Genomic DNA, 27,035 nt, shown 5'->3' on the forward strand with positions numbered 1-27,035 from the left:
TAAACCCCCGCTTGAAAAGCGGGAGGGCATACAATAATCAAGATGTTCGTCCGTCTGTACGTTCGTTCATCCCTCTGTTACGCTTTGGGTACCCATCTCTTATCTGCAACTCCTCTCATACCACTGCATGAAATTTGATGATACTTTCACAGAATCTTTATTACATATTGCGTACCTCCTGTTTTACTTTTTATATATATTTGGTTTCCCATAGCAAAACATGGACACTACCATTATGTTCATATGGAAGGCTGGGGTATCATTTAGTAATCTCATTGCTTACAGTATCTCTAGTTTATAAATGTAATTCAGTATCTTTATAAATTAAAAAGAGATTAAAATACATTTTCAGAGATATAGTGATTAAATAAACGTTTTTTCTTTATCATGATATACTGTTTAATCCTTTGTCTTGTATTGATTAACTTTGACTCTAAGCTTATAGATCGTGATAAGGATTACCTTGACTGTACTAACAGGACGACAGGTCAACGTTCCGTTAACCAAAGACGTCTGTGTAACAAATCTGAGTAGAGAAAGTAGTTACCTCAAGATATGTTCAGGGTAACTTGGTGCCTGCTTTTTATTTTCTTTGCACCTGGGATTATAAATTCCGTTCACTCATCTGAAATTCACTCTGATATTGAAGCACTAAGAGCCGTGGTTGCTGAGCAGTCTACTTTACTGCGATCATTGCAAGCAAGTGTTCAAGAACTTCAGAAGAAAAACGATTTCCTTGAAAATGCGTATGTAGAGCAAGGTCATGAGCTTCAGTTGCTGAAAAATACATTACAAGAACAGAAACAACAACACGTATCCCATCCAAACAACATCTCGAGGTAAAATGAAAGGATATTATTTATAAAAAAAAATTCTAATGCGTAAGGGTAAATATTAAGAAATTAAATATCGTGATAAGGAAAAGTTCTCAAGCCCATTAAGCAATACAAACAGGAACAGAGCAAAGACTGACCTTCAAAACATCAGCGGTGGGATCAGGTGCCATGGGAGAGTGAGCATCCCCTGCCGACTGGTCACATCCTCTGTGTGATCTTTGTCATGATCGGGAAACTGAGATATAATTGTATATTATTTACAGATATCATTAGTTATCAAATTAATTTTCGTTGTTTTCGCGCTCTGAAGAGAATTTAAAGTGACAGTCATCCATGAAATTAAATTTCAAAATATAACCCTCCTCAAAACACAAAAAATGATCTTATGACGTAGTGTGCTTTACATTGATATAGAAAATTTTATCAATTTTTCAACAGCTAAATGAACATTTTAGAGTCGAGTTGAGCCAACATGAAGTAAGCACCAAGGACTCTCAAAAGCAGGAGGGTGACTCATCTCAAAGCTCCGCAAAATTATCCACGGATGCCCAGCATGAGGAACTGCACGGTATGTTTTCATACAATTTTTTAGAGCATTTGAATGATAAATCAGCCTTAAAATCTATTATGTTGTCAGTTTTTCATTTACTGTGATAAAAGTAAATGCAAAATTTAAAAATATAAATTTTATCCTTATCTACACAAATATTGGCACAGAAATTATACTGATGGATGTTTGATTGAACTTATTCTCTACTATGAGTCGAACCCTTCGATAATTAATTGGTACAGAAATTGAAAAAAATCTATTTCGTTTTACTTTATGTTTTTTTTTATCTCTTAATTTTTCAGAACATTTGAGAAGCAGAGCAATTCGACTATTGACTGGGAGTCTTCCAGAAGGTACGACTCTATGATAAAACCAGTCAGTTTTAATTGAAAGATTATCATAATACAAAAATTTGTTATATATTGATATTTAAAGTGGGAACGAGAAAGCATAACTATCTAGAACTGAACAATTTAGACAACTAGAAAGTCATTGGCTGGTTACACCAGTTAATTAGATGACATTTCAAGGACTCTAGATCTGTAGAAGGTTATTATGTCCCACCCTCACAATAATTCAGCTACCTGAGTAGGACCATGTACAATATATTTAAGCTCAATAGCCAATTCAAACAATACAAATCAAGGGCAGAGCACACATGGACCTCTAGAACATTAGAGGTGGGATCTGGTTCTGTTGAGGAGTGAGCATCCCTTGCTGATCGCTTACACCCACGGTGCTCCTTGTCTTGATGACGGGAAATAATGGTAATGGAAAATACATCTACTATTCGATCAGTGTGTAGATGATGGCCTAACAGTTAGTATGAAAAACGTACATCAGTATATAATTGACATAATAATAGACTGTATTCGCTGACAAGGTCATTGCATCGACCATGGAACCAAATTATGATTTCTAATGGTATAATTGATATTCCTGTTTAATTAACTGTTTTGTGAATAACTTACTTCGTTTTAGAAATTGTTCATACGTAGAGCATACTATCGCAAATCAAATCAGTTGGGAGGTATGAACCCCATTTGAAGGTGATACTACTATAATACTGTACAATATTACTGCATTTCTACATAAGTAAGGGAAATTGACAAGGTTTTTTGTTAGACTACCATTTACGGCATTTTCTAGTAAATTAATTATCAAATATAGAACAAATAGGTCAGACAGATATATAATATATTTGTCTTAAATCTCAATTTCTTTGTCGACATATAATGAATGCCAATACATGTAACTATTATTAGTTGATAATACTTCATCGAAACCTAAATGTCGAGTTGAAGGCCACAATTGTTTTCTTCATCTCTTGTACAAGATTTTGAATAAATTCTGCTTCATATGTAAACAAAAGTAGGTATGCTAAAAACGGGACGTAGTTGGTTCCGAAACAAAACCTGCTAAATTTTGCAAAAATCATACCTTTCAGATCGTGTAGCATTTACTGCATTTCACGGTGGAAGTGATGAGAAAATGACCGTTGGACAGACGATTGCTCTCAGTGATATAAGACAAAACATCGGAGGAAGTCTGCATACAAACGGTGTATTTGCAGCCAGGATACCAGGGCTTTATGTCTTTTTCTATTCTATTAACTGCGACAACCAATCCTATTTATCTGTCGAGATTGTTAAGGACTCCACTCAGCTAGGAAGAACTTACTGCAGTGGGCACGGAGGAGATCACTGGGTTGTGTCTAGTTCCATGGCTACTGCTGTTCTGTCTGCAGGTGATACCGTATGGTTGAGAGTTTATGGTATAACTGGTCAGGCTACCATTGGTGGTGATACATCTTTCACGGGATTTTTGATTCGCTGAATTTATTCATAATTCCAATGGTACGAAATACACTTTTTTGAATTCTGAACAATGTACTCTTGTAAGTCTTCATAATTTAGATTGGAGTCGTATTGATATTGAGATGAGAATCGGAAAAATCTTGGTGGAATGAAATATGAAGAAAACGAACATTATTCAGGCTCAATTGTCCATTCCAACAATTATAACAAAACAGAGCAAACACAGACCTCTAAGACATCACAGGTACTAGAACATGTAGGATCAGGATTCGGGACCATAAAACTTAGACGTGTTCATTTTGATCTCTCACTTTTCCACTATATTTTCCTTTTTAATATGTAAAATTCAGACTAGGATCATAAATGAGCAGTACGTCTAAGTTTTATGGCTCGTAGCTTGGTACCATGGATGAGTAAACATCATCTGCATTAATATTGTATTCCTTGTCATTATTGAAGAAGAAACGTGAAAATTAGTAGACAACTGAGTCTGTAAATCATAGTTTAGCATAAGTATATAACAAGGCGGTCAGCATTTGACTTAATGATAGATTGTATTTGCTGACAGAGTCGATTAATGTATCGAACAAAGATTTTTCATATTTCATTACAATTACTGTGAGATTACTGTGAGATTCACATTGAAATATTTAAAATAATTAATTACAAAGTAACTCTAATGTGGGTAATTATATATAAACGTTCGTGGTCAATCAAAACTTCACAGGTTCGCGGGAATGTATTTCAGTTGTCCGCTTACAAGATTTTGTAATAAGTTCTCTGGACGTATTTGCGTCCTATGTTATCCACAATCACCCACCCCCCTACACACACGCCTTCACACAAAAAAGCATAGATGGATCTAGTGTATTCGTGAAAATTATAATTCTTCATTTTGCGTGGAAGTTATGTAGACTTTTTCAAACTGTCAGAGGTACGCCTTTAAACTTTCATCAGATCTTCACCATGATTGAGAAATCTGATTATTCGGAATAGATTGTTTAGAGTAAAACAAATTCTAGTAATTTTAGACGTGGACATTTGATTTTGTAGATGTTTCATTGGATCAAAATTTCAATGTATTCTCATGGAACTCGAATATTTTTAATGCTTTTTTTTTCATTTATGGATTTCATTTAAGGATAATTTTTTAAGCATCAGTGTGACCATTCCAACAGTCAACGGCACCTAAATAGGCTAACATATACATGTATTGAGTTGTTAATGCACTTTACGATTTGTGTTTAATATTGTAGAATAAGGAAGACGATACATAGACAATTACATATCTGTAAATTAATCATAAATAGAGTATCATCGGGAGTTTTCCGTCTAAATATGGAGTACAAATTATCTGTGCTTTACAGACACGAATTGCTCTGATGTCCTTGTCCAATTTTGACAAGTGCCTCTACTCTAGAGCACTTCAGTTTTATTCTTGAATGCACTGTGAAGTTTAGAGCCCAAATAAGCGCTCGACTTTCATAGGCAATGCCACCTCATTATTTGTTTGTTTTGCTTCGGCATATTAGATATAACAATTAACATCAAGCATTCCACAGCATATCGGAGACAGATTGCTTAAAAATGCACACGGGAAGTGCATCACATGTTTGATTCGTCAAATGTGATCCGCTCCTAAAAAGGAAGAATAAACAAAACTTAAAAGGCTTTACAAGGTTAAGTGAATGCAATTATCCAAATCCGGTGTTTATAAACTAAACGTTCAGTACTTGTACATTTTTTGAATAGCATTACGAAAACCAGTGTCTACTTGAGTTTTATGTATACGTTTTCTCGTGTCGTTATTTATCAATCGAGTCACGACGTACAGGTAAACAAAAGATGACATCTCCTGGTCTCGAAATAGAATCCACCGCGGTATTGTGACACACTCCTGAAATTTACACCTTACTTCCTGGATACTTCATTTCTCGGGAAGGAGGAAATATACAGGACGTAAACAAAAAGTCGGCATCTCCTTTCCGGTGAGGAGGATGGGGAAGGAAGAAGAACTTCTAAAGACAGTTCACAACAACGACGAGAAAAAATTACAGGTAAGTCATGGGGACCCGGAAGTGACTTAATTGCGAGCTCTGTTGATAAAACACGAGGTATAAGCTAGGAGGAAAAAAAATACTCATTAATTCCTTTGTGTCCATTTATTGTAATTTACAATATTTAAAAAAGTGTCTCTACTGACCAACTTTTTGAGCTTGTATGTGTATATCATACAGCGTTTACATTTTCATTCATCTTTTACGCTTTGATGGTTTTCAGATACGACAATGTACAATGGATGTAAATTGATTCTACTTTCTCTATATAAAATTCTTAACATGTTTTATAAACCACTTTTTTTTTTACACATGTAAGGTATCAAGTATTTTTAAAACAGTTTTTTCTTTAAACTCCATATATCTTATAAACAAATCTTTACCAAACACTGGTGGTATAATTTTGATCTTACAAAATATTGGGATTAAAAATAAATTATTCTCAAAAGTGATTCTCCGTGTATTATAAACATAGAGATTTAAACTGTGTAAAATAATGTCAGCATAACTGTATACTCTTTTATCAGCACTTACATATGTTTATCATTAAACTGAAGTATCTAATTTAAAACTGTGAGCGTCAATGATACTTTAATTATCAAATGAGGACTCCGCCTCTTTGTTTATCACTAAATGTAGTTTGTGGCTAAGATACTCTAAATTTTAAGTGTATGTTGCACTGGGGAAAAAAGTTAATATTTTTCTTTAAATTGAATTGATCGAAATATTAAGCATGTGTATTGTGTGCATAACTGTAATTTACACGAACAGTATAAACTGATAACTGCTTATTGTAGAAACCCATGCGGCTAAATTAATATCCTCGATTTCTTTATAGGTTTTATGCAAAAAAAAATCCCTCTTAGAGTAATTTAGTCACGTTTTCCCCCCTTCAGACTTTTCTTAAAATGTATTTTTTTTTAACTTAAAGAAACTCTTACTTCCGGAGAAGGAATTCCAGATCAAGAAGGTAGATGTGCCCACTTCCGGCGCTCTAGGAGGGCGCATCCGGATGCAAGTGGTGCACGTGGATATCAACTGTAAAGAAAATGGCACGGGATACACCCCCCTTATAATCTCCGTCCTCAATGGTAATGTTCAATAATCTATATTATTTTATACAGTATATTTTATGTGTATATTTTTATTATTATCTTTCAAGAAATAAATGTTTAAAAAATGTTTGATATATGTTTTACTAAGCATTGTACTGACTAGTTCTAATCCATAGGTTCTAGTGAGTATTTCTGATCTGACACCCGTTGTCTTAATTATAATTAGACAGTTTTGTTAAAACCATGAAAAAAGGGATCTAGGACAACAAACAGACAAATTCTACAGTCGTCGTGGAATGTATAGAGAAAAACATTTTCGATTTTCGGAGGAAATTAAAAAGGAATTGATATAAATAAAGCACTGCTATGATGCTAATTTTAACGTGCAAACATCCCAGTGTATATTCGTTTTATGTTGAAATTGTGTTTAGCACAGGCAGGGTGGGTTAAACATTTACAATGGGGAATGGGGATGCGTGGGGTATTATTTTTTAAATGGCTTTAAGTACAGTGAGAGAATACCAACCTAAATTCAGATGCAAACGTTTCCTATTTATGCGGATTCACGTCTCCATGTCAAAATAATGGTCTTTGCAATTAGGTAAGATATGGAAAGGGAGACCAAAAGTTTCATTAAGTGTGTGTACACTTGAAAAGAAATGAAAATCACTCTTCAGAACATAAAATTCATGTTAGTAATATTGATTTGTGAATTGAAGTTATGTAATGACCCCCCTTGGAGAATGGGTGAGACCACACCTTTTTTGAATTAAAAAAAAGGAAAATATCAAGAAAAATAACAGCCAGGCTTGGGTACTTTGGGGAAGGCTGTGGTCGAAAGACCTATTGTTTCTATCGTTTTTAATTTTGTCGTCATTCTTCAAAGCATACATGCTTTAACATTTTGACGGTATAGTCAATATGTAAAATGTTCATTTTCTATTTCTAGGCAATAAAGAAATCATGGAAACATTATTATTTTACTCAGCGAGCGTCAATCTTGCCGATCAAAAAGGGTAAAGTATACATGCCAGAATTATATATATTAAATCTTATGTGTGTTAATTAGACATAAAACCATATTTCATTGTTTTGTTGATGTTAAAATGAAGCTTTGTTTTTCAACAGGAACACACCATTACATTTGGCTGCGTTCATGGGGAGACTAGATATTGTGTATATATTGCTTCGAAACTGTGCAAAGGTATAGCTTTAGTACAATTCAGATTTCAACGGAAACATGTTGTGTTGATTAATCTTGTAGACAGCATACATGTAGCTACTAACTCTATTGATAGTTCTTCTCCCATTTTTGAGATTGTTTGTAAGATATGACTTTACGTAAAACGAGCATCAATTAAGTATCTAAAATTTGTATTTCATTGTAGGTTAATATACAGAACAGTGATGGAAACACGCCACTTCACGTGGTCTGTCAGAGTCGAGCAGACGACAGCGTGCAACTCGTGCACACCTTATTACGGGTACGTGCATACCGGGAATGACCGACCCTTCTCATTCTGCACGATTAAGCAATTGTATACACTATACTTTTGCATGTTTTTATTACTCCAATCATTCCCGCAGTTTCAAGATGCACTGTAATGATGACACTCTGTCTAAAGCAAATCTTTCTTTTGTAAAGATTAAGATGTAGCGCGACACAACCCTATACCGTCATCTAAATTACCTGAACACATCGTTATATTTTTAAATATTACATTTAAAAGTCTGGTATGCTATCTTGGAGTGAATATAAGCTTTGCACACATAGTAATTTTTGTTTTCAAATAATGGGGATTATTTAATTATTAACAAAAAATGGATGCCTGGATTGGTAACTATGTATTTCTGAGCCTATTTTTGTTGCAAATGATGATAATGATAAACTTCTAAAATACAAAGAAATTGTAAACCTTTTATGATATTCAAAATTGTTCATTTCAACAACCATCCTTATTAACCTTTACAAAATAATGTTTTTCACTTCAAATCTCATTATTGTGAAACTATGAATGAAAAATTGAAAACTACGCCGTCAAACTTGTTCATTCTACTCATGAAAACATGACTCAAGTTGTTATTTTAAAATTTTTTGACAGAATTTGTTCGTATCATCTGTCCTTAAATTTCAAACATTGATATTGTTACAGTTAAAGTGTTGTTGTGACATGATTTAAAATAAAGCAAACAAGGAAAACATCAGTTTGTTTAAAATCCTCGAAATATGTATAAATTATACAAGTTTTTGTTTTATTCGTTTTAATTTGTTATCAAATTATTTTTTCATATTCAAGGCAGATGCTGATACCACGTTAGTGAACAAAAAGGGAGAACTCCCATTGGATGTTGCTGCAATGTACAATAGAAAAGGTCTGACGTCATTTCCCATCTTATGCCATGTCATTCATACATATTCTGCAAAACTAAAAATTCAAATATATTCGTCTTAATATATTATAGACCTCGTATCTTGTCTGATGGATAGTGATTCAAGTTTGACCGGAAACACGTCCGCCATTGTTGAGGCAGCCATCAGAGGTCACACGGATATCGTACAGCTACTTCTAGATTTCGGGGTTAACCCCAACTGCATCAACCCGGATCGCAAAACGTGTGCTCTCCATGAAGCCACGAGGTTTTTAAGGTTTGTTGATTATGCATACTTTAGATAGTACAGTATGTTAAATATACTTTTGATAGTTAAATGGTCCTTAACGTCATTCGGTTACAGAAAATTGTATTTGGCAATCCAGTGCATATTATTATAAAATTCCTTTGTACCAAGATAATAGATGTGATGAAACTGCAAGATTTAAACCTCAGATCAAATTTGACATGAGGAAGTCAGATACTAACTACGGGTAGAAATATCTCTACAAAAATTTTAATTTATTTCAGATATCTGATCATTCAGAGTATCTTCATATCGTGTGTAAATTTCTCTTATTGAGTATGTTTAAGGACATACATGTACGCAACGTACCTCACCTACTGATAATTTTTCAAGATATTCTAAATTTAAACGTACAATATCATTACATGTTCTTAGACAAAAAATCAGCATGCGTTACCAGGGGTTTTGAAAAGATATCAAATTGTGAAAATTTTTGCATTATTCAAAGAAAAATGTACAAATATTACAAAACATAAATTCCAGATTTTTTTTTCATCAAAACTTATTTTAGAAGACCTGTACAAATCCATATATAGACATTAAAAGTATTGCACACGGGTCCTTCATTTAGTGGAACTCTTCAACTCCAGGGAAGAACCCAATAAAGTTCAAACTACATTGCGTATGACCTTAATATAAAAATGAGCATAAGTCACAGTGAATTTACTTGACATGGATTTTTTAAATTGCTTTTTAATTACGAGGGGTTATCAAAAAGTTCGTGGACTGGCGCAATAAAATTAAAACCGCTTTAGGCATAGTAATGAATTTTAAAACATCTAGTTAGCATCATCTTTTCTATCTATAGAAAAAACCACAAATCATAGATCTTATTTTTTTAAAAAAATTAATAGTGTTTTTGAAAGCAATGATTTGTTTAGGCGGCGCAACCTCGAAAATGACTTTTTTTTCGCCCTCGGTATTACCGAGGAAAACTCCTTTGTTATGAACATCTGACATCAAAAAATCCCATTAATTCTGGTTTGTGATGGGACGGTATTACCCTGTAAAATTTGTAATTTTTACATCATTCGGTAAGTTCTATAAAATGTTATCGTACATTTTGTCTGGAATGTCCAAAAATAAAGGGCTTTCAGATGACGTCAAAAGGGGGAAGGGAGTTCTTTTTCCAACATTTCATAAAGTTTTGTGCCTGAAAAAACTGTTATACACCTACAAAATGTTAAATCTGGCTACAGGGAAATAAAATGCATCCAGAGGACTTGTTTTTAATGCCAAAATAGATTCCGAGAGAAAAGGAATGAACAGTTTATGTCGATTTGTACTCATGGTACGAAAAATCATTCACGTCAAAAATGACGTTGGTTATTTGTGGTTGATATTGAACACAAAAAGCAAACTGTATTGACACAATCAAGCAAGGATCTCTCCCAATGTATAAATCCATACGCAATATTATATGCATTGAAAGCCGCCTTTCATGACATTGTAAAGGCATACAAACAAGAAGGGTTTAAGTCCTTACTCAACTCCAGGAAACTTCATCACGATAAGTGTATGAGGTAGAAGAATCGGACTTTGAAAAATACGATGCTTTGGGACGTCATAAAATTAAACGACGACAGCGCCGGGTGATCATATAATGTCGTTTTTATTTTATTATAATTTGGCAAATAATGAACGTATGAAGCTAAAAATTTCAACATTTCTTTATTTTTTGTTGTTTTATGTTCCTTATAAATTTTGGAAGCACAGACTACGTAGTATTAATTTTATCGCCTCAGTCCACGAACTTTTTGATAACCCCTCGTAATTGTAATGATCCATTTTGCAGCATTGCTATTGAAATCCTTTTCTATTAACCCTTAAAGTCGGTACGTTCTCAATAAAATATGGCAAATAAACTCCCGGATGCATTATATGCAACATTGTCGACGTTGATAAAGGTATTGCAGAAGTTATGTAAAATAGACGAAGAAGCCTGTGAGATTCATTTAGATAGCCTTTTCTTCCTCCAAATTTGTTCGATTTTGTTTATTGTTGTATCCTTTAATACATTTAAATTAGGGATGTCAAAATATTAACTTTCCTTAGTCGAACATTGGATAGCATTATTCGAACGACAGTCGACTATTCGGAGCATTTATTTTTTTATATTATACTTTCATGTAAATTACTTGAATCTGATTCGTCGAGAAACATTTGATAAAAAACACTACTACCCGCTGAATAATGAAGCCACGCCCTCCTGCGTAGCAACAGTCAACATTGCTTGACGACGGGTGGTATTACAAAAAATAGCGACTGCGCGGAATTTATGCGCGCACGGTTCACTGTAATATGTCTTTGTATAAAACATTCAGTATAATATAATAAATATTGCATGTGGTGGGTTAACATTGAAAATTTTCACCCCTCGAAAACCATTGTCAACTTCGGCTGCGCCTCGGTTGACAATGGTTTTCTTGGGGTGAAAATTTTCAATGTTACACTCAACTACATGCAATATTTATATAATAGCACATTTTTTTGAAAGCTTATTAATTCAAATAAATTGGAAAATTGAAATAAATTGGAAATGGGGAATTGTAAACACACACTTTCCAAATCCTCCGATGAAAATGTTAAATACTGTGTTTTAATTAATGATTGCCCAAGCTATATATCAAAATGTCTTATATGTAAGATTGTTGTTTTAATAATTATTGAACTTTAAAACTTCACGGCTATGCAAATATTGTGTGTTCCTAAGCATTTGAAATTCCTAGAGTTTATAAATATAGTTGATACAAGTCAATTAAATAATTTTATGGTCCAGTAAAGCGTTGCATAATTTAATACGTACAATAACAAAAAAAGTCAGTGATTGAGAAATAATAATCGCAGTATGTAATTACTGTATTTTCCATATGTACAATGTGGAAAATTATTTTTATACTGTGACTGTTTTTATTCGTCTGAAAACGTACACTTTACAGCTGTATAGTTTGAGGAAGGACCCTTTTTCAATTTTGAGATGAAAATTTCATTATCACCCCATTTTCTTGCATTTATCTAAAACTAGTATTCGAATGTTGTTTCCTTATTCGATCGTCGGTCCATTCGACTGACAGTCGAATAGTCGACTATTCGTTGACATCCCTACATGATTTAATAAATTATTTTTTCCGTATTTGGTCATCATTGCCTCAAAACTTTCTACTATATATACTAGACACTGTAAATATCGTTTAATAATCAACTGAGGTTTCTCAAAATATTATTTTATTTTAAGGGTGAATGTAGTTGAGGAGCTGCTTAAGTATGGAGCTGATCCAGGAAAAGAAAATGCAAAACAAGAGGTGTGTTAGACCTTCTACAACGTATAGTTTGAGTTGATTTATTTGATACATTAAAGTCTTCTTTTTTGTAAAGGTATTATTTTTGATTTTGTAGACTCCTTATTCTATATCGTCACAACTCCCGCCTAAAAAGTCAGAGGAATTCACCAAAATGTTTAACGGTTTGTCCAATTACAATAATAGTTGTGCGATTTGATTGCTAACGTAGATTTGTTTTGATTTAAAAAAAAACATATTTTCAGTAAGTTTCCAGGGTTGTATTTCTGTATCCTAATCCTAGACGAGCCATCATCTGATGTGATAGTGAAACAATTAGATTACATGTAACCTATAAATTATGTCACGCCATTGTCATTGTGCTGAGGCAGTGTTTTGGATACTGATAAATCTTTAACATGTTGAATTCTAGAGTACAAGAAAAAAGGTCCTACGAAAATGCCAAAGTTTATGAAAGTTTCCTCCGGGAAAGTCCACGTAGATTTAAAAGGTAAATATAGACATTTAAAATGCCAAAGTTGGAAGTAAATGTGTAAGGCCTTTCAAATGAGAAAATATAACAATGAAATAAATACGAGTAAATAAATATTTTCTTTCATGCATCTTGAGCAGCATTTGTATCCAGCAAAGAACTTTAGATGTCTTTTTTGGAGAGGATCATTTTCCCCCTGTTTTGTTGTTTGTTTATTTCATGTCAGTTTAAGATTTTCTCACTCATACTGAGACGCCACCATTTGCAGTTGTAACGCTGTACTTAATTTGTAGACATTCCCTTCCTTCTGTTTTTTAGACTATCCATTTTTTCTGTTTTGGTGACAATCCACTCTTTCAGTTTTGTAGACTATCCATTGTTCATTTTTGGTAGACTATCCCTCGGTCTTGTTTGTAAACTATCTGTTGCTTACTTTTGTAGACGTTCATTTGTTCATTTATGCAGACTGTATACCCACTCCTCGTTCAGTCTTTGTTTGTGGACTACTAGTATTCCCTTTTCACTCTTTATAGCCAATCCTCTGCTTAGGTTTTTTTTGTAAATTATCCCTTGTTCATTTTTTGAAGCTTTAAGAATGTCCCTCTTTCATTTTACTATCCCACCTTCAAGTTAATATTTTTTGTAGACTTTCTTACCTTAATATTTTGTAGACTATCCCACCTTAATATTTTGTAGACTATCCCACTATAATATTTTGTAGACTATCCCACCTTAAGGATTTCCATCCCTAATGAGACCAAATTCTCTACCCTTAAATGGCCTTTATGTACATAACACTCTCATATTAAATTAAAGCAAATTTTAGTAGGAAAAGATTTCCCACGAGAAAGTTTCAGAAGTTTCACTAATTAAGCATTAATTAATTAACAAAGATTGCATTGAAGTCTAAAAGAAAAAGCATTCTTTAAAAATAAAAGTAAAACTTCAAATAATAAATATATCATTAAATACTGCGATGGAAAGATGCATTGAAACATTAAAAATAGAATGACAATTTAAAATAATTTTTTGCCCTTTCAAGTTTTTTTCAAAATTGATTTTTTATTAATTAAAAATTAGGGGAAGATAACTCTTACCAAAATTCAAGGTCATAAATTAGGACACGTACATCCCGCCCTTAATGCTAAAAGTAATAAATGGGATTTGTGTCTAAATATACAGAGTATTCAACACCTACACATCTTTTATTTATTCAGTTTCATTGAATCTGTTGCTATTAGGGATTGAATACCTTAATACATGTATTTTGTAGACTATCTAACCTTAATATTTTTGTAGACTTTCCCACCTTAATATTTTGTAGATTATCCGTCGTTCATTTTTTGTAGACTTTCCTTTGATAATTGTTTAGAGACTATCCACCTTGATATTTTGTAGATTATCCCTCCTTGATATTTTGTAGACTAACTCACCTTAATATTTTGTAGACTATCCCACTTTAATATTTTGTAGATTATCCCCCAATAGAGACAGATCCTTCCTGGACCAGGAACAGTCCTGATTTCTGTAATGAATGCACAGCAAACAGCCCAAACACCAATCTACTAGATGGCAAGTTACTTGTATATGAGTTGAAGTAATTTATCATTTTTATTTTTTTTATAAGGTTGAAAATGCCTATTAGAATAGTTTATTTATCCTCTTTTTCTTCCCAATTGTAGGTAGTCTCTGTACATTTTGGGTTATTCCTGCGATAACAGAAGCATGGTCAGTGTTTGATTTTCACAGTATCTACACTTTAACAGGCATTATTATATATGGATGGTGAGTACTAGGAATTATAAAGCGAGAATTCTGAGTTTGAAAAATTCTTAGTTTAAAAAAAAGACTTTCTGAGTATTCAATCCCTTTTAATTCCAAGCAGTTCAGGTATTCTGAGTTACGATTCTTGAAATGCTTTTTTATGACATTCTTGTTACACAAACAGTTCTAAGGTAACTTTTTTTTCTCTGAAAAGGTCAAGTCCTCAAATGGTGAAAACATTTGAATTACAAACAGCAGAAAACCTTCTGTAAGTTCATTGAAAACACTGAGTTGTGGAATAGATCACTTTTTATAAGTTGTGGATTTTTTTTTACAAGAATTGAAAATCAGAAGTAATACCAATTTTACTGCTTGTAGAGGACCATGGACAACTAACCACGTTTTTACGTGTTCTTTACAAGGCAGTCAGAATGCAAAAGACCCTGGTAAGAGTTTCAAAAACATCCATTATACATATGTATACTTTTGAAAATGTAATTGGTTTTATACATTCTGATGGATTCAAAATTCACCCTTTTTAATAGGCATGTTTATTTTAGGAGTTCCTCAAAAATTTACTGGATTTACATCCAAGTCACAATTCTGGAGGATTAATGTCAAATCAAACTATGGGGGCCAGTGTACTTGTTTTCAAGCAGTGGAGTTTTGTGGAACAGACAATCGGATTATTGAATTTTTTGAGCATTTAAATTTACAGAAATACTCTGATACAGTAATAAAGGCGGTATGTTACTTAAAAAATGACATAATAATGTATTTTAGCACAAGAGACATAATTTTCTTTACAAACTGTAATTTTTTTTGTCTTCTCTTTCTTACTTTTTTGGTTTTCTTTAGGGATATAATAATTACAGGAAATTTCTACTCATGGATGAAACAAAAATACGTGAATTAGTGAGTTCAAATTTTCTTATTTTCAGATCTTTTATATTTTTTGGTTAATCATACGTTTCTTTAATTAATAAATCAATTTAAAATGTTGCCAATTTTTTCATTGTAAATATTCCTCTATAGTGCAGTTATCGGATTCTTATCTTTTTTATCTGTCTATATTCCTCGAGTCTTATTTAAGGCATCGATTCCTTTCAGATAACTGATGATTCAGATTTAGAGAAAGTCATGCAAGAAATAAAGAAATGCAAGAAAAAAGGTCTCCGTCATTATAAATGAAGATATTTGGACGATTTGTCGAGTTATGTAATAAAATGCATAATAAATTGTTTTTATATCAGGGAAAATATTTTTTACAGAGTTTGTATTAAAATCTTTAAAATGGGAGCGCACACCTGCTGTTAGTGCTGACGTCGGTGAGAATCTCCCAGATATCGTCGTCAGAGGAGATGTTGCCTGCACAGAGTCGGTGGAGTTCTATTTTCAAGGTGAGAAATCAAATGGAAACACATTACGATGTGGATATTGTTGCACTTCAAGTAATTTTTTCTGATTGTTGATAAAGAGATTCTCTTGTTTGTATGAATAACATGTTATCGCCCTGTTAAGTGTTTTTGAAATTCTTTTGGCGAATTTACATCAATTGTTTCATACTTTACTCTAAAAAGGTAATAGAAAACATGTTGCCTTTCTAGACAAATTTGGTAGGGATTTCTGAAATTTTTAATCTATGATGTATTTTGCAAGACACTGTTGGAAAATATGCTTCATAATAAAATTATAAAAAGCATTTTTTTTTACTTTGACAATTGAAGCTTCATATTAAAATCATAAAAAAGCAATTTTTTTTTTCAGTTGAATTTGGAATGTTCAAATAGTATATGTCATGAAAATGGAAAAATTGGATAACTGGATAAATTAGTTTCAATCGTGGTTGTACAACGTAAGCGAGTTTTACTGTAAATGAGGTATGCCTTTTTCCCTTTATACTATATTCTGAACTTTCTGGGTGTGATATATTCCCCATCAAAACAGAGGAAAGATAAAATGAATCACTACACTGATGTAACTGAAGCATTTTATTTTACCCAATCGTCTATTCATTGCTTCAAAGGAGTTAGACGTGATTTGTTCAATTCTATTCAACAATAAAAATCCAACCAGAGACACCATGTAACATATTCGGTATATTCAAAGTATAATTTTGTTCAAGAATCTATGAAGCATATACTAGTATCCTTGAGGCATCTCTTACGACATTTTTAAGTAATATCCGTCAAAATGTAAGAATTGGCAACAATACGAGTATATTCATATTTCCGATAAGATTTTTTATATATACAAATTACATACTGATCATGATGTCTTGTACATTAAAAGTAGAAAAATATACATCTGACTAGAAATGTTTCATAAATATTAAAATTTACAAAGATGTAACTGCATAAAAGAGTTAAAAGATATATTTTATTTCCTTAATCTGAGATTTTTTTAAATAAAAAAATTCATCATATAAGCATACTTTTTATTGAATTGAAGTATTGTGTCTCTAGGTGCCAAACCAATATGTCATGGCAAAACAAAGGTGCAGCTATGTTGTAATGGAACTACGTCACCCACATATTCTACTGCTGTGTTCAAAAACATATCACTTAACTCAGGTACGGTTTAGGCTCTCTTTTGATACCTATAATATGAGTTTTAAGTCCTAGTAAAGGTCAAATTTAATTTGATTCTTTAATATATTTTAGTGGGAACATATGATGTTTGTGTACGAGGCGTGGAACACCCTGAAGTTGTTCTACCTTTTCCACACCCCATACAAATAAGTAAGTTTGAAATGTTTTTTAAAAAATTATTTTATTTTCTTTATATTATTTGTTATTATTATATTGATGAAGTATAAGGAATTATTTTTTTTAAGAATTAAGATATGTGTTTCAACACTGTTTACTACATTAGAAAAATAAACTGCATTGTACATTAGAAAAATTCCGAGACAATAAGCAATGCAAGTAAGTGTTATATATTAAATAATGGATGTTAAAATATGCGCATATGTCTTAGAAAATTTCAACAGTGGACATGTTTTTTTTTTATATTACAGAGCCCAAAAATAAATTATCAAAAGAAGTTGAAAGTTCATTCAGAGATATTGAAAATATGCTGGAAGGCCTTCAGGACTTATGACAACTTTTAGGACTCGAAACATGACAATTGTGCAAATGACATTGAATGAAAGTTAGATAAAAATAAAAAAGCAATAAGTTTTACTTACCTATGCATTTTTTTTAATAAACTTGAAAACTTAAATTATCAAAATGCTATTGAAAATCTTTGGGATATTAAACGAGTTGTTGTACCCTTACCACCCTGCCATTTTCATTTCGTACACAAAGACGGATATGAATATTTTTTAACTCATCAGAGCCGAAGGCTCGAGTCGACTTTTCTGATCAAAATTTATTTCTGTTGTCGGCGTCCTTTTACAGAGCCATCATTTTCTTCTCCAGGATCACTGGACCAATTTCAACTACACCAGAGCATTTTGTACGAAAATGAAAACCAATTTCTATAACAAGTTCACTTATTGTAGATAAGTTGATGAAATAAAATTAATCAACAGTCTGGTAAAAAGTCACCATTTCTTAAGTTCTATGGTCGATTCAATGATCCTGTCAGCAAATTTAATCTATCATTAATTCAAATGCTGACTTAATTTTGCATACTAATTGTTGGGTTATTATTTTCACACTGGGTTGTCGAGAGATTTTTTCCGTTTTCCCATTCATGGCAACTTATGGTGCTCTTTCCTCCATTGCATGTTGGCCCGGTTTGCTCTGCTCCTGGTTTGGTATTGTTTGGATGCCCTTTTGGGATTGAATGTTGGTCGTTGTCTTTCTTTGGTACTACGATGATTCTATTCATGAAGGTATACATGTACTACAACCCCATGACTCTCGATCTCGATGATTGAGGCTCAAGTACTCTATACAGCAATACTCTATACAGTATACCGCGGTACTTAAAGGATTCAAACATTATTGATTAAATTTGATATGCGTCTCATAAACTACGATGCTTGCTTCTTAAAATGCACAATCCTTCATAACAGGATATTAAAGGGAAAAGGCCGACGTTATTCTAAAATTTACACAGTACATGTACTTGTTGAACTAAGTATACCATGTTCAGTTGACCATGTGACCCATGAGCCAATATTTTGAAGGTATTCAATATTCTTTACTCCTTTCCCGTCTGAATTTACAGATTTTAATGAATGATCTTATTTAATTGAAAAAGGGAGCATACAAACTTTTGGTCCATAATTATAAGTTTTTAAATTTATCGTCTGAACAAGAAATAATATTACTTTAGTGGAAAGCAATTCTCATGACTTGAAAACAATTAGAAGTCAGCTTTAAGAATTCATCAAATTATGCATTCTTTTATCGGTATTTGGAAAAAAACCTCGAAAAGCCACTACCAATAAATTTTCTCCCTCCCTCCCTGACAGAAAGGGAGGCGTGGCTTATTTTCCATATTAGGGAAGCGATCGTTTTCTATATTTTCTTCAATTTCTTTCTGCATGCGAGAGACGACTTCAGGATAGTGCATCAGATATAAAACTGACCATTGGAGTGTATGAGGAGCGCCGAGTCCACCAAACAAAAGACCGTATCCCATTATTAGTAAATCACGGTCTGTAAGAAAAATTCCTTTTGTCATACATATATTAAGAATTTTAATAGATCATTTTGATACATGTTTGAGAAAATCAAAAAAAAAAAGGTATTATGAGAAAAATAATCAAGGATGTTTTTACAATTCCTTTAAAATAACTTAAATGATATTAAATTTAAAAAACACATAATCCAAATTAACAATAAAAAATATGAAGAGGACAAACACTAAGCATAAAAACATCAAGTAATATATCAAGTTCAATTAAGGACTGAGCATTCCCCACTGTATCATTTTACTCGGTCTCAAAATGCTATTTGAAAGCTAACTCCTCGGCTTTTATCTTTCAAACTACATTTCTCGACCTCGGAGGTTATCCTCCAACATTCGCGAAAATGTGGACTTTATCTATTAAAAATAATGAAATAATGACTTCAATCGAGATTGCTGACTAATTCTTTTACTATAACCTGTTTCTTTGCAGACCTCTCTTCGACAAATTCACTCTTTACCTTCGCTTTTTACTTATATTCCTAGTTCAATTTAAAACATCTAAAGTTGATATACTAGTGTATTAATTTTAATTATGTCATCTTACAGTTTGCGGGTAGAATTTTACAATATATGTCTTCATGTGCCGAAGTTTTGTTTTATAGCAATACGTGCGTATGTACTTGATGTTCATAAGAAAATGTAGAAAGAATTAAACTATATATTGACATGATATACCAGTGAAGCCGACTAGATCTTCATTGTTTTGCTTTCTCCGTTCTTGTTCCTTAAAGAAACTGTAAATAATGTCGGTAGAATTCGGTTCCTCTGGAATTTTCTTGTGTTCATCCACGGCCTTCTGCATAATGTCTAGAATTCCGTCCACGACATGCCAGTGGCGTTTAACTTTAAACTTATCCCCCGGAAGAAATCTCAGACATGGAAGGACAGAGGTAGGCGCTTGGTGAGCAGTGTTAGTAATTGCCTCGCTTATCAACTCTATAAGGCGTTTCAGTGTGGCATCTCCATGTTTGAATCTCTTCCCAAATATGAGAGATGAGACGATGTTGTAATGGTATATATTTACCAAATCATTAATCTTGAAAGACTGGCCTCCAAATTTTTCTGCTTGTGTTATAAATTCTTCGACTTCAGTGAGTACACGAGATTCTAGATTTGAGCTTTCTGAATCTATGCTTTTCAACGTAGCGACGGCGAATATCCTTTGCATACGCCAAATTTCTCCGAACGCCCCAAGTATGCCTGAAATGAACATTTACCGCTTTGAATTCATTGTTCATACCATACTTAATTTTGTTATAATTACCTTTAGACCTAATTTTACCATTTTTTTTATAAAACAAAAGATTATTTTTCACATTATTTAAGGATTCTTTTTCTAACCAATAGTTACATATGCATGTTAAACCAATTGTATTTAAGGAATGAATTAAATAGCATTAATTCATTCATTATAATTTAAGGAGGAATGCCACACCAACTTTTTAATTTATAGATATCTGAGTCAACCTTTTTAAACAATGGTTTCAGCATTGAAAGGCCAACATTAGCTCTAAATTATCTTATATGAATTTTTTTGTATTTTTTCAAAGAAAATGAAAAAAAAAAAAATTCATCCAAATTAGATTCTTTCTTGTAAAAATTTTGCTGTAAATGAATGCATCACATAAGTACCTAATAAAATATGTAAAGAAAGTCTGATAAGACTTTTTAATGTTTTTTATGAAAAATTATTTATGAAAATAAAACACATAATTTGTGAATATTTTTTAAACTTGTGGTTAAAATCTTCTTAAAACCAGTCACAACTGGGGAGAACATTTCATTAATCATATTTATAAAAGAAATTGAAACGAAATAGCCAAATTTAAGAGAAATTAATTTTTTTTAATTTTGGCCAATCCCGATCAAAATTAAACCGATCCCGACCATAATTGTACAATTATTGGAAATAAATAACATTTTCCTAAGAACACTAGTCTGATTAGGTGTTATAAGGGTTAAAACATTATGGAAACTGACAATAAAATAGATTTCTTCATTGTAAATACATTAAGAGGCAATAAATTAGCATTTTATTCATTTTGTGTTAATTTTGATCGGGATCAGTTTAAATTCAATCGGGTTAGGTCCAAATATTAAAAAAATTAATTCTCTAAAATTTCTCAATTTCGTTTCAATTTCTTTTTAAAATATGATTGACAAACATGTTGTCCTTAGTTGTGACTAGTTTAATGGTGTTTTTAACCATAGATTTAAAAAATATTCACAAATAATGACTTTTATTTTCATTAATAATTTTTTATATAAAAAAATTAAAAAGTCTAACCAGGCTTTCTTTACATATTTTATAAGATAATCATATGATGCATTCATTTATAGCAGACTTTTAACGCGAAAACAACTTATTTGGATATAAATAATTTTTTTTTCATTTTCTTTGAAAAAATACAAAAAAATTCATATAAAATAATTAAGAGCTAATATCGGCCTTTCAATACTGAAACCATTGTTTATAAAGGATGACTCAAAGATCTATAAAATAAAAAATTGGTGTGGCATTCTACCTTAACTTTCAACCATTTAGTGTAGAAAACAAGACAAGTTCTCCTTTTAAAATGCCTTCAAATAATTCATATATTAAACATTGCGTCAAACGGATTTGTTTTCCTTTTGACGTCAGTCATCCTGACGTTGGTAACCAAAGTAATACAATTTAGACCAATTTTTTTCAGATCCAATTACATGTTTCAACCAATATTAAATTATTGACACAGACATGTATGTTTTTTATGTTAGTACTCATTTCTATCATATTTGTAAATCTACAGACCTGATCTTTCGAAAAATTCTTTGTTGACATAATGATCTGGATGTTCAAAGGTATGTTCATCATTCTTCACCAGAACTTCGTGTAAAGTTTGAGAACACACACTACGATCAAGGGATGGCCAAACATTTTTAACGTGAACAAGTCGCCATGTTTTTGCCATAAATTTCTGGGAGAAAATCTTTGTATAAACAATTTTATTTCCATCCTCTTGTTATGTCATATGTTTTCAGAAAATGTTTCAATATTTCTTATTTATACACATAAAAAATATATATATTTTGGATGAATGCTTTTCTAAAGTTGTAATAAAGAATATGAATAAAGTTTCTCTACTTTTCACCAATGAAACTGTGAGTATGGAAAAACTTTAAATGGAAAAAATGTTTTCATAATTATTTTTTATTTTGAAAAATAAGAAAATTTAAAAAAAAAAAATAGTCATAAGAAGTTGCAATTCTCTTTATCTACTTATTAATCTTACAGAATGACTGGTGTCTCCATTTTAAAATTAAGATTTCCTATTAGGGGATACCCTCTTTCCCTCGGTGGCAAATTGGGCTGGCCTCTGCAACACATGTCTAAAAATATAAAAGCATCGATGTTTGGTATATGTTTTATTAAAATTACAGTAACTTATTACAATCTTATGTACTGAAAAGAGCTACATTTACGAACGGTTATCTAAAGGAAAATATATTGATCAAAGATTGTTCTGAACAAATTAAATCACGTGTTCGAAGTAATATAAATGTGTAGTTTGCTTATACATTGCTATCCATTTAATGATCGATTGGTCAATTGTTCTTGTAAGATCCACTACGTGCATTAAGGACGTTCGATCCTGAGATTTTGAGCGGATTTTGGACCTATCCTTTATTCATTAAATATTGCATCATTTTTATGTTCTAACATTAAATCTTAATTCTACAACGCAAATCGAACTATATTCAATGAAAAAAACCCCGCGATAAATATGATTCAAGTAGAATTAAGCTTGGGACTATATTTTGTGGCGGAAGGTTTTTTAGACGAAAATGATAGGATTTCCCTTTTGAACTATAACAGTCCAAAATTGTTAATTTTGGATTCCTATTTTTCCATGCTGGTTGCACATAAAGCTGTTTTTTGCAGTGAAATGTGTTTTGCTGGTTCTGAAATAACTATTTAATTATTTCTTATGAATTCTATCAGCAAATTGTGACAAATATAGTAAATATATTCTTAAAATCCGGGAAAAAATTGAGCCAATTTTACCGTAAAATTGACACTTTTTTAGCTTTATCTGAAAATTTACATCATATACCCCAACTTTTGATGTTCTTTTTTAAATATTCAAGATAACTTTGACCTATTTGCTTAAAATCAGAAAAAGTTTAAGACTTTAAAATAATTTTTCTTGCTTATTAAATTTTCAATGCCAGAAAAATCACATTTTATTAGTGCAAAAAGGTCAAATAATTGATCATGCGAAGCAGTTTGAAACTTTTTCTCAGTCACAATATTAAAGTGTCTTTTTTTTAAACAGACTTAAAATTCATTTTGTTTCATGCTTTAATTTGATAAAAATATTGGACGGAAAACGTCGAAAATGTTATTTTTGATAAGACACAAATTTAAGTGCAAAAAGGTCTTATTAAATGCACTGTAGCGCCAAAAGAAGCATATTGACCCCCATTTTTTTATTTGAATTTTTATTACACTATTTATGTAGAAACTAAAAATATACTTGGCAAATAGCCATAAAAGGTAAAAAAAAAAAAGTTTATGGGTGTAGAAAATTTAATCGTTTCGGGCGATTTTGGAGAAATTGTCACTAGTGAGCTCCAATTTTCACCACGATTAATCACAAAAGCAAAGATAAAGTAGACTGTAATACACACCCTCCCCCAAACATTTCTGTTTAAAATCATAAAAATCTTTCAGAAAGGTCTGGAAACACATTTTGCAAAGGGAAACAGACTATACCAATACCCTTCTTTCTGTACATATTACTAGTATTTTATAAAACCGGGTCTACTCTTTAACCTTCGAATGATTAAACCTACTGTCTTGAATTTAAAGCACAATAACAATAGTAGTGGTGAGTTGATTCGACAAGCAAGAGTACGCTCTACATATGTACAATATCTAAACGAGGTAAATTATTAACAAACAAGTTGATGAAACGAGATTATAAGAATTTAATGTCATTAGAAAAATAAACTACATTGTACACTAGAAAAATTGTTAGACAATAAGCAATGCTAGTAAGTGTTATATATTAAATAATGGATGTTAAAATATGCGCATATGTCTTGGAAAATTTCAACAGTGGACATGTTTTTTTTCTATATTACAGACCCCAAAAATAAATTATCAAAAGAAGTTGAAAGTTCATTCAGAGATATTGAAAATATGCTGGAAGGCCTTCAGGACTTATGACAACTTTTAGGACTCGAAACATGACAATTGTGCAAATGACATTGAATGAAAGTGAGATAACAATAAAAAAGCAATAAGTTTTACTTACCTATGCATTTTTTTGAATAATCTTAAAAACTTAAATTATCAAAATGCTATTGAAAATCTTTGGGATATTAAACGAGTTGTTGTACCCTTACCACCCTGCCATTTTCATTTCGTACAGGAAGACGGATATGAATATTTTTTAACTCATCAGAGCCGAAGGCTCAAGTCGACTTTTCTGATCAAAATTTATTAGGTCACCAGAGTAACTCAGCTGACCTATTGCTATCTGTGTTTGTCCGTCGTTCGTCGTGTGTTAACATTTGAACATTTTCAGCTTCTTCTCTGAAACCATTGAACCAATTTCAACCAAATTTGGTATACAGCATTTATGGGTAAAGGGGAACAAAAATTGTAAATTTTATGGTCACTGCCCCCTTGGGGCCTGAGGGGTGGGGCCAAAACCACCAAAATTATTGCAATCTTTAAAAATCTTCTTCTTTACTCCTGGACATCAAACAGGCAAACTGTTGGCATAATGAGTATTGAGTCCTCTACCAAAATTGTGAAATTCATGGCCCCAGGGTCAGGGGTTTTTATGCTAGGGCGGGGCTATATAGATTATATAGTAAAAATGCATTATTTCTTTGAAAATCTTCTTCTCTGCTCTTGGGTATTAAGTAAATTAACTAGGTACATAGTTATGTTTAGCAAGAGTGCCTCTACCAAAATTCTGAATTTTATGGCCCTAGGGTCAGGGGTTCTGGTGTTAGGGCGGGGCTCTATTGATCATATTGTGAAAATGCATTTATTCTTTGAAAATCTTCTTCTCTGCTTCTGGGTATTAAATGAACTAACTAAACATATAGTTATGATGAGTAAGAGTGCCACTTCCAAAATTGTGAATTTTATGGCCCCAGGGTCAGGGGTTATGGTGTTAGGGCGGGGCTCTATTGATCAGATAGTGAAATTGTATTAATTCTTTGAAAATATTTTATTCTGATTCTGGGTATTAAATAAACTAATTAAGTTCATAGTTATGTTAAGAAAGAGTGCCTCTACCAAAATTTTGAATTTTATGGCCCAAGGATCAGGGGTTCTGGTATTAGGGCGTGGTCTATTATATAGTGAAAATGCATTAATTCTTAGAAAATCTTTTCCTTTGCTCCTGGGTTTTATGCCAATGATCCAAGTATATATATTTATGATGAAGAAAGGTGCATCTAGCAAAATGGTTATTTTTATGCCCCCTGGTCTGGGGGGGGGGGGGGGGGGGGGGGGGGGGGGTTCATAGTCTGAAAATAAATTAATGCTTTGAAATCTGCTCTTTAGTATTAATCAACCATTTTATGATAAAATTTGCAAAATTTTGAAATATGTGGCCCCAGGGTCAGTGGTTCCTTTGGGATGAGGTGCACAACTGGTTATAAAGTGGAAGTGCATTTTATCTTTGTTACTCTGATCTACATCTGGGTATTAGGTAAATAGAGTAAGCATGCTAAGTTTATCATTATGATGAGCAATGGTGCCTCTTTCAAAATTGTGAATTGTGAATTTCATGGTTTAAAACACAAACCAATTTTAATTGTTTGAAAGTTGTTGCACGATACTCAGGTGACCTATAAGGCCCGTGGGCCTCTTGTTTCTGTTGTCGGCGTCCTTTTACAGAGCCATCATTTTCTTCTCCAGGATCACTGGACCAATTTCAAATACGCCAGAGCATTTTGTACGAAAATGAAAACCAATTTCTATAACAAGTTCACTTATTGTAAATTAAGTTGATGAAATAAAATTATCAACAGTCTGGTAAAAAGTCATCATTTCTTAAGTTCTATGGTCGATACAATGATCCTGTCAGCAAATTTAATCTATCATTAATTCAAATGCTGACTTAATTTTGCATACTAATTGTTGGGTTATTATTTTCACACTGGGTTGTCGAGAGATTTTTTCCGTTTTCCCATTCATGGCAACTTTTGGTGCTCTTTCCTCCATTGCATGTTGGCCCGGTTTGCTCTGCTCCTGGTTTGGTATTGTTTGGATGCCCTTTTGGGATTGAAGGTTGGTCGTTGTCTTTCTTTGGTACTACGATGATTCTACTCATGAAGGTATACATGTACGACAACCCCATGACTCTCGATCTCGATGATTGAGGCTCAAGTACTCTATACAGCAATATTCTATACAGTATACCGCGGTACTTAAAGGATTCAAACATTATTGATTAAATTTGATATGCGTCTCATAAACTACGATGATTGCTTCTTAAAATGCACAATCCTTCATAATAGTTTATTAAAGGGAAAAAGCCGACGTTATTCTAAAATTTACACAGTACATGTACTTGTTGAACTAAGTATACCATGTTCAGTTGACCATGTGACCCATGAGCCAATATTTTGAAGGTATTCAATATTCTTTACTCCTTTCCCGTCTGAATTTACAGATTTTAATGAATGATCTTATTTAATTGAAAAAGGGAGCATACAAACTTTTGGTCCATAATTATAAGTTTTTAAATTTATCGTCTGAACAAGAAATAATATTACTTTAGTGGAAAGCAATTCTCATGACTTGAAAACAATTAGAAGTCAGCTTTAAGAATTCATCAAATTATGCATT

At 32.3% G+C, this 27,035-nt stretch overlaps 3 protein-coding genes across 3 annotated transcripts; 2 read left to right on the plus strand and 1 right to left on the minus strand.

The window, feature by feature from the left end:
• The first annotated feature begins 478 nt into the window (after nucleotides 1-478).
• On the plus strand, nucleotides 479-3,560 carry LOC134266598 (uncharacterized). The gene is made up of 4 exons (XM_062748820.1): nucleotides 479-839; nucleotides 1,292-1,404; nucleotides 1,689-1,739; nucleotides 2,834-3,560. The coding sequence occupies exons 1-4, from the start codon at nucleotides 556-558 to the stop codon at nucleotides 3,220-3,222; spliced, it is 837 nt and encodes a 278-aa protein (XP_062604804.1). The 5' UTR covers nucleotides 479-555; the 3' UTR covers nucleotides 3,223-3,560.
• Nucleotides 3,561-4,870: 1,310 nt separating this feature from the next.
• Nucleotides 4,871-17,712, plus strand: LOC134266613 (uncharacterized). The gene is made up of 21 exons (XM_062748832.1): nucleotides 4,871-5,260; nucleotides 6,192-6,351; nucleotides 7,265-7,331; nucleotides 7,444-7,519; nucleotides 7,704-7,799; nucleotides 8,613-8,688; nucleotides 8,779-8,962; nucleotides 12,228-12,294; nucleotides 12,389-12,455; nucleotides 12,704-12,781; nucleotides 14,237-14,339; nucleotides 14,450-14,548; nucleotides 14,742-14,795; nucleotides 14,906-14,973; nucleotides 15,088-15,272; nucleotides 15,386-15,442; nucleotides 15,638-15,698; nucleotides 15,799-15,927; nucleotides 16,993-17,100; nucleotides 17,191-17,268; nucleotides 17,547-17,712. Exons 1-21 carry the CDS (start codon nucleotides 5,201-5,203, stop codon nucleotides 17,627-17,629), a joined length of 1,956 nt encoding a protein of 651 aa, XP_062604816.1. The 5' UTR covers nucleotides 4,871-5,200; the 3' UTR covers nucleotides 17,630-17,712.
• Nucleotides 17,713-18,922: 1,210 nt separating this feature from the next.
• On the minus strand, nucleotides 18,923-20,345 carry LOC134266603 (cytochrome P450 2D28-like). Its single transcript, XM_062748823.1, has 2 exons — nucleotides 19,853-20,345; nucleotides 18,923-19,143 (listed from the first exon to the last, which is right to left on the minus strand). The coding sequence occupies exons 1-2, from the start codon at nucleotides 20,343-20,345 to the stop codon at nucleotides 18,923-18,925; spliced, it is 714 nt and encodes a 237-aa protein (XP_062604807.1).
• Between the last annotated feature and the right edge of the window lie 6,690 nt (nucleotides 20,346-27,035).

This window comes from Saccostrea cucullata, unplaced genomic scaffold (genome assembly GCF_032062105.1).
Source record: "Saccostrea cucullata isolate Sc308-1 unplaced genomic scaffold, CSIRO_AGI_Scuc_v1 ctg748, whole genome shotgun sequence".
NCBI classification, from domain to species: Eukaryota; Metazoa; Mollusca; class Bivalvia; order Ostreida; family Ostreidae; genus Saccostrea; species Saccostrea cuccullata.

What these genes read in the sequence shown, in the direction of transcription:
- LOC134266603 (XM_062748823.1), bottom strand. Translation starts at nt 20,345, where the DNA reads ATGCAAAGGATATTCGCCGTCGCTACGTTGAAAAGCATAGATTCAGAA. An exon ending in AGATCTAGTCGGCTTCACTG is followed by an intron (nt 19,144 to 19,852) that starts GTATATCATGTC and finishes TTTTTCTTACAG; the next exon opens with ACCGTGATTTACTAATAATG.
- LOC134266613 (XM_062748832.1), top strand. Translation starts at nt 5,201, where the DNA reads ATGGGGAAGGAAGAAGAACTTCTAAAGACAGTTCACAACAACGACGAG. An exon ending in ACGACGAGAAAAAATTACAG is followed by an intron (nt 5,261 to 6,191) that starts GTAAGTCATGGG and finishes TTTAACTTAAAG; the next exon opens with AAACTCTTACTTCCGGAGAA. An exon ending in CTGATACAGTAATAAAGGCG is followed by an intron (nt 15,273 to 15,385) that starts GTATGTTACTTA and finishes GGTTTTCTTTAG; the next exon opens with GGATATAATAATTACAGGAA.
- LOC134266598 (XM_062748820.1), top strand. Translation starts at nt 556, where the DNA reads ATGTTCAGGGTAACTTGGTGCCTGCTTTTTATTTTCTTTGCACCTGGG. An exon ending in CCAGCATGAGGAACTGCACG is followed by an intron (nt 1,405 to 1,688) that starts GTATGTTTTCAT and finishes TTAATTTTTCAG; the next exon opens with AACATTTGAGAAGCAGAGCA. An exon ending in GACTGGGAGTCTTCCAGAAG is followed by an intron (nt 1,740 to 2,833) that starts GTACGACTCTAT and finishes CATACCTTTCAG; the next exon opens with ATCGTGTAGCATTTACTGCA.